The sequence below is a fragment of the Oxyura jamaicensis genome, chromosome 4 (genome assembly GCF_011077185.1).
Source record: "Oxyura jamaicensis isolate SHBP4307 breed ruddy duck chromosome 4, BPBGC_Ojam_1.0, whole genome shotgun sequence".
NCBI classification, from domain to species: Eukaryota; Metazoa; Chordata; class Aves; order Anseriformes; family Anatidae; genus Oxyura; species Oxyura jamaicensis.
The window spans coordinates 39,484,590-39,494,608 of record NC_048896.1 but is presented as its reverse complement, the minus strand read 5'-3'; the positions used below and the strand labels follow the sequence as shown (position 1 = coordinate 39,494,608).

The following is a 10,019-nucleotide window of genomic DNA, read 5'->3' as shown; positions in this document are numbered from 1 at the left end:
TCCTGCTGTTGTGTGGGAAGGGAAGGCTCCATCTGTAATCCTGGCTCAGGCTATTGCAGGTGTAAACTTGCCATTTTTCATCATGTTTGTTTGCTGCCCTTTCCATTTCTGTTCTCAATTCATTTCAGGACACATTCCAGTGGGGAAAAAATACAAATGTGGGGCCAAGTTCCCTTCCTTATGCTTGGTACTTACATTGTGGCATTTTCAGAAGCATCTGAAATCTCTTTTTTTTTTTTTTTTTTTTTTAAAAAAAAAGGCTTCCAGAAGCCACTCTGTATGGCTGAGCTAGCACATCCTAGGCCAGATACCTGGCTTAGAAGTCTTAGTCATTCCCAAGGTACGATGGAGAGCATGTTTTCAGGTCTTCTATATGCTGCTAGTTCACCAGCCCTTAATCTGCTCCAGTTGCCATCCTTGACAACATCACCTACCAGAAGGCTGAAAAAAGTTATTTTCAAAGCCATAACGACGACAAAGGTCAATTCACAGCCTGTCAGTTTAGTGTTTTGATTTCCTCTCAACCTGTGACAGCCATTTCCAGCTCCATGTACTTTTTGCAAGTACTTGTCGCTTCATTACTGAAGAAACATTGACACACGGCATGAAAAAGAGTCACCTATGAGATAGAAGACAGTGGGAGATAAAGAAATAAAGGCACTTTAAAGGGAGTCCGCTGATTATTTTCACTAGCCCTATCAAAACACAGCTGCAATAGAAAAGATGTCAAAAAGTAAGAACTACTGTAGTCACTCAGAATACTGGGAAAACAAGAGAATCAGCTGCAGAAAAATATTTCAGCAAAATATGCTGAGGGATATTTGTGCTTCTCCCAAGCAGCCCTTTACCTTGAACCACCCGGGTACATACAGAAGAACAAGGGGCCTGAATGTTTCATTACATGCAGCATGAGACAACAGCACTGTCTGGTGGCACAGACTTCATCTCCGTGAGAGCTTTTTCGATTTCTTGTCGTTTTGCTCATGTACTTTATAGACAGCTAAGCAACCTCTGTGCCAGAAACACTGGTTGATAGATACTCTGCAAAATACTCAGTACACCAAGTTGCTTTAGTAAGGAAGAAATACAACACAGCTGATGCTAAGCTCAGTCTCTGTGCAATACTGCATTTTCAGCTTTTAGGTGGCTGAACAGGCAGGCATTGCTTGGTACTTTATTCTAGCAATCATGCCTTGAAACAACTCCTAGTTCTAGTGCTGGAAAGTGTGCCACCTAGCTTTATTTCTGTTTTGCAACCCTGTGATATGAAGTGATGATCATGGAACATTAAAAAAACATAGAGGTCTTTTGTTTAACACATACTTTGCACCAAAAGGAAGGAGAAGGCAGTAGAGCATGAGCCTGCTGAACTAGCTGAGATGTGACCTAGGAGTTGAGTCACAAGACAAAGTGGCATAGAGAAAGCTTATCTCCATGTCTTTTTTCTTTCATCACATGCTTCAGAACAAGTCAGCTGTAAAACTGGGAGTTTCATGCCTGTAATGAGCTTTAGTTTTGTGTGAGGGTATAAGGCATTTTAAGAGTATGAGCAGAAATGTTCCTAAGTGCAAAGCAGAACCGCAATTACCACACAAAAGCAACTGAAAAACAGACAGTGACAGCCCTGCAGGCCTCAGGAAGGTGTTTTAAAGGAAGGAATACCCTCTACTCACTTGTTTTTATTACTTTGACAAACAGAAGGGCAAAAATATCCAAAAACAGGTTCAGCAGATTACTGTAATTCATCAAGTTTATGCATCAAAACAGATTTCATGCAGGATATAAATACAAATGAAAACACTGTCTAAAAATTTATAGCACATCATTATTTAGACCACTTCAAACTACCCAATCTGTAGAAGTCCAGTTTCATTGTTATGTAATTAGTTGGTGAGTAGAATATTGACTGTAATGTTTCAACCTGTGTATACCTACAAATAAGTAAAAACTCCACCACTGAAATTTATTGCTATCCTTGGCTATAAAGATTTATCATATACTACCCCTCACAAAACCAAAAACTTTCTAATAGCCTGGTTTCTAGGTTATTAGAACAGGCTGTTTATTAGGATGTTTCCCCTTAATCCTCCAACAGCTCTTAGCAGCAAAACACTATCAGTTCTAATTTTATCATGATTTTGTGTTTTCATTGGGAGCACCACACTTTTCTAAGTTCTGTTGGCTTCTTAAAGATTCCCATCTGTATTTATATTGTTGCTTAAGCCAGACATTAAACTCAGGCATTCACATTTCAGCCTGTTATTTTTGCATACATGAATGGACACAGTTGCTTTCTCGATGAGTAACACTGAAGTCACTCACCTAGACTAAACATACCTGCTGAGCCTCCTCGGGGAGATGCAGCTTGTATCAATAAAGCAGGGTTGTGCTTTCACTGGAATGTTTTACAGTAATTCCCACACACTGTATTATCTCAAAGGTGAAAGCTATGCTTCTCAGGCTGTTCCCAGCATAGAAGAGCTGTGTACACACATGCTTCTAAGCTGTATTATGATAAAGGTACAGCCTCCGGAGAAAGTTTAGTGTTCAAGCTGCCCGTTGTTCATTTCGGCCCAAATCCCGAGAATTTTTCCTAACAATTTTTCCCATGGTACTATCAATCACCTAAGAACTACATGACACTCTTCTCAGAGCCCCAAAAATATTATTACAGACCAAAGCAAAGCATCCCTGCTTCCCATTTTTAAAAAAAGCACTGTCAAAGAAAGCACGTTCTATAAAGTTTGTCCTATCAGACAGTGAATTTCCTTTCTCTGATTAGTCTCAAGAGATACCATCTGCTTTAGATTAAGAATGCTCCCTTTCCATTTACAACAATCACTTCTGGTATATTGAGTCCTGGACAGGTCATCAAGCAGAGAAGACAAAAGCTGTGTTTTAAACTAGTCCATATCAGACATTTTCACAGCATTACTAACACCCACAGTAAAAAGAAAAGGACAATGTAGGCAAAGTGTCCGCAAACATATTTAAATTACCTTAGTCCCCCAGAAAAAGCCCCAAATTAGACATGATCTTGTTTCACTTCAAGTTACTTATACATTTTTTTCATAATTTATAAAAAAAATCCAGATTTCCATGGCCACTTGGATAAACTCTAAAGCATAGTGGGACCTCATAACTGTAAGTCTTGTCTCCAACAGTCAGACAAGACAGAGACAAACGGTAGATTAATGTTATTCTCTCTATATATTTAATTTTGCTTTTTCACTACAGAAAACCCCATTTGACTGCCTGACAGCACTTACAGTAATATTCACGTGAATTCCACACAGACAAACAGTAGTTTCAAAGAACAGCAACCCTTAGGTATCAGGTACATTATACACCAGGCATTTCAGATGATGGACCACTAAAACAAATCAAAACAACAAAAACCAACCAAACCCAGAACCACAAAAAATCTGGATTAAATGAAATTGACCCCAGAACAGTGAATCACTTGCTTTGAAAGTCTGCTAGGGCTACTATTGCATTAATCCATCAAGTATATGCAACTGTAACATCGTTCTTCTCAACATGGATGAGTTTAATTTGTATCTTATGAGAAAAAGCCATTGTGGTGAAACAGTGGATGTTCCAGCACCTGCAATACCCTAAACCAGAGTGAAGGTCCACATTTCCACATGGGAAAGATGGATTCGTTGTCTAGTTCTTTAGACCTCTCTCCAAACTGAAGCCTACTGCTATTAAAAAGGGGCTAGTACAGAGGAAGACAATTTAGTTCAATAACTTAGATGTAGCAATGTCAAGGATTTCATCTTCGTTTTGTACTCCCAAAGCCTGCAAAGAAGAAGACAAAAGGCTCAGCTTCATTACATACTTTCCACTGGGCCCTCTCCAGTTCTAAAAAGTCTAAAACTTGGGAAATGAGTTGAATATAAAGTATAACATCAAGCAACAGCTGTGGACTGACTGGCTTGAAGAATGTTCTTTATAGTTTTTTTTTTTTTTTTTACACAAAGAAATCACACTTGCACATTTTCTAGAGAAGGGCACGTGTAACACACAATGAAGGGGAAAGTCTTAAATTAATGAACCTTGCCAATACAGACAAACCCACTACTCGCTGGTACCATGCTCCATGTAGGCCTGTGAAAGGGTTTCAAGCCCAACAATGGTGCTCTGTTTCCATAAGAAAGAGATATGGTTACATGCTCATCTGTACCCAATTCCTGGCCAAAATAAAGGCAGGAGTACTTGCTGTTCCTCAACTAATATTCCATGCATTTTGGACAGGTCAAAGTTTCTTGAGTTTCTTGAGTTAAAAGGACTCCTGCCTTACCAGAAGCAGTTCTTGTTCCTGTACTGCTACCTTGTGTAGAATTGCTTGACTGCCCATACATGGGAGGTGCAGCTGAGGGATCTGTCCACATACTGCAATGTGATCGTGACTGTGCTCTGCTGAGAGAAACAGAGAAGGAAGACTTCATTAGTAGCCTTATGAATCATTCAAGACTTCATTAGTAACCTTATGAATAATTATGGTATCTCCAAAGAACAAGGGGAATGCATTTGAGGGAGAAATGTAAGCAGGCATTTTTTTCAAACATAGAAGCTTCTCTGTTTAAAAGAATTATCAGCAAGGATGATCTCTATATTTAAGTGCAGCTATTTGACAAATACAGGAAACTGCTTGGTCTCTGAGAAGTCCCTGCAGGGGTGATATTTTCTCTAGTGAAGACTAAGACAGCAACAATTTCCACCCTTAAATAGCTTAAAAGTGATGCATTTTTAAAGTTTAGAAGTGTTTGGCAATGATCAGATGACCAGTAGATATTTACTCCAGCACTGAAATGGCTTTATTTGCATTACGTTTTTCCAAAAATGCAGCTATAATTCCTTTGAAAAAAATCACAACTCCTGGATTTCTATACAAGGGACAGTAGGAGACTGCAGATTAAAGGCTGTTTAGTTTGACTGCATCGAGTATCACACAAGAGCAACTGCCATCCATACTACATTTAAGAGAGATGACTCTAACACAAGACAAGCATAAAACCATCCATAAATAGCTATTATTTTAATCTGTATTTTAAGGCAGTCTGTACAGAGATTCTTCAAATGCTCATTTTAAGTTTGCAGGCCACCAAGCCAGGTCCGAGTATGTACCTAGAGCAGAATGAAAAACCTCAGCCTTCCCAGTTCTTCTCCCTAAAAAAGACATTCAGAATATCTTTGCTGCTGGAGTTATAGATTGCACTTCAAAGTTGTTCTAGAAGAAGGGTTTTAGAGCTTGAATGATACAAGTCTGAAAATTTAAAAATAATATAAGCGTAGTATATGGTATACTCCCTGAAATCTTGAATACTTAAAATCGGACAGTATGCATATCTTACCTGTGACTGCCAGCCAAGTAGCCTAGCAAGCCTCCTGCTCCTAATCCAGTCCAAAATCCTGGTCCTGAATTGTTTTCATGACTGGACCAAGTCCCAGATCTGTCACCTCCTTAAACCAAACGGAAAAAGGAAAACACATCAGTTAATGGCACCTAATCCTCAGGACAGCTGTTGCAACAGAATTCTCCCGTAAAAAAAAAAGACACTGTTCCTCTTGGTTTCAGTAGATTCTTGATCAAGTTTATATTGAAAGGCCTCACAGTTTGAAAAGCAGGAAGAAATACAGTAACAAATAGTGAGAACAGTAAAGAATTTTACATTAGCAATTAGCTTCCACCCCATCTTATAGTCTTGATGTTTCCAAAACAGTGCAGAGTCCCTGCCTGCAGATTTTATAAACAGGCAGTTTAGATTAAAAATAGCAGAGGAACTGAAGAAAACTTGATCTCCTCAAGGTCACACAGCAGGCAGACTAAGGCATAAAGTATTATAAAACCTAACAGTGACCCAACCACTAACACACACTGCATCTAACCTCATTGAAAACATCTGCTCATTTTGAGTAAGAGTGGCTCAGTTTAGCAGCTAACATTACTCCATATTGTTTCTGGTAATTCTGGTCTTGTGTGTGGTATCGAAAGACATGATAAAAACTTTGTAGTGTGATTGCAGTTACTATGCATGAGTCACCAAGACTGACAAATACCTCGATAAAAATGAAAGCAAATAAAGTGCACTGGGGTAACAGATTTTATATTTGAACTAAATAACATGAGGTTCTGTCTCTGAACCAGATGTCTTTCATTTATAATTAAGAGAAGGTGCAAAACCAAAGTAGAATAACATCCTGGTCTAGAGAAAATCGGGGATGCGAAAATAAGCTCAAGCACAGGTTTAACGCATAAGGAAGCATAAAGAGGCTACAACTGAAAGCAATGTTAGTCTCTCTGAAATACGGCATGGGAGAAAAATCTCAACTTGGATAATCAGTTTAAGTCAGACTTGTATATGTAATTTGATGTTGAATTTCATTTTCAATGATTTGGGAGAAAGAAGCTCTCATTGAGATGATATACCTGATAAACTACGCTGGTATGGGATCCAAAATGATATTTAATTTACTGTAAAGAACTACATTAATCAGGGAGAGGAACAAACTCATTTGTCCAAAAGCACCATGGCTGAACGCCAACTCAGAAAGCAATCTTCGTTGAAAAATCCAAGTAAGCATTCAAGATCATGTCAAATCACTAACAGTGGAAAAGACTAATTAAATTAAGATAGTCCAGCTAAACGAGTTTCACAGGACACATTCTGCATGCTAGGGGAATTTGAAATGAGGAAAATTAAATATTAACAGCAATAAGTAAACTACACTGCTTTTCATTACCATCCAGATTTTCAATGACAAATACATTCTTAATATGCAAATCCATATGCACTCAGAGACACACTTTTCTGTGCTGTCAAAACTGAAGGCAGATACTAATTAATCCCTACGTGCTTTTTAAATTTTTCAGTTTTCAGAATCAATCAAGAAGTTTTCAAAGTCCTACTCCTGCTAGATTTCAGATTCCTGTCCAGTAAAAGCACATTTGTGCAAGTAAATGACAAGGAACAGGACAGAAATAAAGCAGTCTTTTATTCTGTTTTGACTGTGCCCAGTAGGACAGAACCCTGAAACTGCCACAGTAATACCAGAGGTAATTGGCATGCACATACAAGGTCACTAGTGCGCACACAGCATGAAAAAACTGCACGAAGTCTGAAATAACCACACCAAAATCGATGTGCATAGCAACTAACTAGTGATGCTGAAGCACAACCCTTCTAATCTTCTGCAGCAGGTACATATGAAGCATTTCTGCTGCAAATGTCCTGCACAAGGGTATCTGAAAGAGCTATATTGGCACCCCCTGTTGGCCAAGTGGTTTGAGCAAGCCTGGAAGAATCCATCAATGTTTGTTTTAACATTACTAAAGCATTAACTTTTGACCAAGTACACTTAATCCTTGCTATTTAATATTTGATTGAACCCCTTCTGTGTCTCACCAGAGAGAGGGTTAAATGAGTGGGTCAGACACCAGATCAGGAACATTCCCTTGCCTTAGATAGTCATAGTATGTATTTCAGTCCATGATGTGACAGAAAAGTCATCCGTTTTCCACGCTTCTTTTGATGTTGCCCAGGATACGGTTGGCTTTCTGGGCTTTACAAGCATACACTGCCCAAAAGACCCTTCCATAGATTTTCAGAGGGCTTCTTTGGCATTACTTTGTTTCTGCCTTTACGATAGCATTTTCTCTTCCAGATGAGATGAAAATTACTCTTCCCCTGCTACAATCCTATCCCACAGGGTATGAAAAGAATGTTTGGAGAGCACCGCAAGTTGAATTTTTCCAGATTCGAAGAGCAGTTTGCCTCAGTCTGCCTTGCCAAGCTCTTATTTTTGTTTTTGAACAAATAGCAGCTGAGTGTTGGCTGGAGGTTTGCAGCCAGTTAAACATAACACACTAACAATGTATTGGTTTCAAGCCTGTCCCATGTGCACCTATTGCATATAACACAGTACAATCCTGCTTGCTTTAGCATTATAATAGCTTGGAGTCCTACCTGTGAAGCTGGGCTTAAAACCAGGAGGAGGAGGTGCCTGATGATTCTGCCAGGACGGACGAGCGAATCCATCACCGTCACCAAATGTCTGCTGAGGCTGCTGGTTACTGAGGAAAAGCTTGTATATTCCAAAAGCAAGAACCAGAATAACAATTATAACAATTGCTCCAGCACCAGAATCAGAAGAATCCTTCCTTGACTGATAAAAGCCAGAACCGAAGCTTTCAGAGTTCTTCACTTTCCTTTCAGCTTCCTCAGTCAGCTCTAACCTGAACAGCAAACTACAGGATCCTCTTAAGATGTAAGGATCATCTGGATAATCATAGCCTTCACAGCTCACTTCAATTTGTCCAAAACGATAGGAGTTCTCCAAGTCTGCTTTGCACTGCCACTGGAAAAATAAACACAATATAAAATAGCAGCTACTTCTCCAGAGATCAGAATCCTTGCCTGTTTCCCCAAACATGCTCAAAAATGCAACTATCATTGCCAAGAAGTTATTTAAAAGGCTAGAGGGTATGGAATTTCTAAGTTCTTCTATTCTAAGGACTAGAAGTTTGAAATTAACTTAGAATGATTAAAAAAAAAACAACTTAAAAGTTAACAGAATCTCATCATTCAGAGCAAAGAAGAGTTACAACTCTGTGAGTTTTTCTGAACAGGTTTTTCAAGTATGCCTTATTTAGGTATAACGTTCTGAAAATCATCTGCGTTCTGCATAACAGTGCACCATTAATAAACACCTGTCCAATGGAGACTGGAGAGCAGACACAAACATAGACCATGGAAGTCTGAAAAGCAATACACATGATTATATTTGTGCTCAGACAGATATGAAAATAAATTGGGACAGATATCATAAGGAATCCATGTGATACTTAATAATCAGATTATGATTCTGTAGGTGAATATATACAGATTTGTCAGTCTCACAATTCTTTGAAGTATCTGAACTTAGGTGTCAACTCTAAGTGTAACTGACATACTTTGAAAGAAGTAATTTCCAAATTAATGGTTCAGGATAGCAGTGCCCCCTGCCAATTTAAATCTGACTGTACTTTCACAGTACCGTATCAATTTTAACAATAAGCTTCAGCTTTGATTCCTGTTCATTCTATTGCCAGAAGCATAGGTAACAATCAAAAAAAAAAAAAAAAGCTGTCTTGTAATACCTGACAAAAATACAAACATGCAATAGGAAATTCTAGAAATCTGAACTAGAAGTTTTAAAAGTTAGAGCTGAAGTGCTGAACTATCTGTCGCCATTTCTATTCCAAGTATGATGAATCACAGAATGGGTCAGGTTGGAAGGCACCTTAACGATCATCCAGTTCCAAACCCTCTACCATGGACAGGGATGCCACCCACTAGATCAGGTTACCAACAGCCCCATCCAGCCTGGTCTTGAACACCTCCTGGAATGGGGCATCCACAGCTTCTCGAGGCAACCTTTTCCAGTGCCTCACCACCCTCTGAGTGAAGAATTACTCTTTCCTCTTTCAGACACTACCCAGTCAGCAGGGGAACTATTTCATTAAAGCTTAACCCAAACTTTAAACGCTTACTTGCACGTCGTACCCATCCCAGCCTTTGTTGTAACACTGCACAACCTCAGGGACGCGGGAGCACCCAGCGCTGCCTCCGGTGCATTGCAACTGCGGGACGGCTGCCGTGCGCCGGGACGTGGTGTACTGACCCCGGTGCAGAGTGAGCGCCTGCACCTCCCTCAGCAGAACCCTGCCTGGAACGAGAAGCACAGCAGTCAGCACGGATCGCAGGCTCACCATAGCCACGGGGCAACCGGGAACCCGCCCCCTTCCCCAGAAGGGTCTCCCCGGGCGCAGCAGCGGCTCACGCAGGCCTCACCCGGCTGGGCCCAGCCCCGGGCGGGGCCGGCGGCAGCGCTGAGGATGAACAGGACGAGCGCGGTCCCAGCAGCACCAGCCGCCATAGTGGCTCCCCGCTAACTGAGCTCTTCCGGGTCCGCGCAGCGCTGCTGATTGGCCGCCCGGCCGGAAGGAGCGGGGACGGGACGAGGCGCATGCG

At 40.4% G+C, this 10,019-nt stretch overlaps 1 protein-coding gene across 2 annotated transcripts; it reads right to left on the bottom strand.

Annotated features, from left to right (window-relative positions):
• Nucleotides 1–3,529: 3,529 nt before the first annotated feature.
• SARAF (store-operated calcium entry associated regulatory factor) lies at nt 3,530–9,980 on the bottom strand. Of its 2 annotated transcripts, none has more exons than XM_035326417.1 (6): nt 9,840–9,980; nt 9,539–9,714; nt 7,974–8,364; nt 5,361–5,469; nt 4,307–4,425; nt 3,530–3,804 (listed from the first exon to the last, which is right to left on the bottom strand). In XM_035326417.1, exons 1-6 carry the CDS (start codon nt 9,922–9,924, stop codon nt 3,779–3,781), a joined length of 906 nt encoding a protein of 301 aa, XP_035182308.1. In that variant the 5' UTR covers nt 9,925–9,980; the 3' UTR covers nt 3,530–3,778. The 2 variants fall into 2 exon arrangements, with proteins under 2 accessions (XP_035182308.1, XP_035182309.1); XM_035326418.1 differs by having other exon boundaries at nt 4,307–4,422.
• Between the last annotated feature and the right edge of the window lie 39 nt (nt 9,981–10,019).

What these genes read in the sequence shown, in the direction of transcription:
- SARAF (XM_035326417.1), bottom strand. Translation starts at nt 9,924, where the DNA reads ATGGCGGCTGGTGCTGCTGGGACCGCGCTCGTCCTGTTCATCCTCAGC. An exon ending in TTTTAAGCCCAGCTTCACAG is followed by an intron (nt 5,470 to 7,973) that starts GTAGGACTCCAA and finishes GTTTGGTTTAAG; the next exon opens with GAGGTGACAGATCTGGGACT. An exon ending in TACTTGGCTGGCAGTCACAG is followed by an intron (nt 4,426 to 5,360) that starts GTAAGATATGCA and finishes TGTTTCTCTCAG; the next exon opens with CAGAGCACAGTCACGATCAC.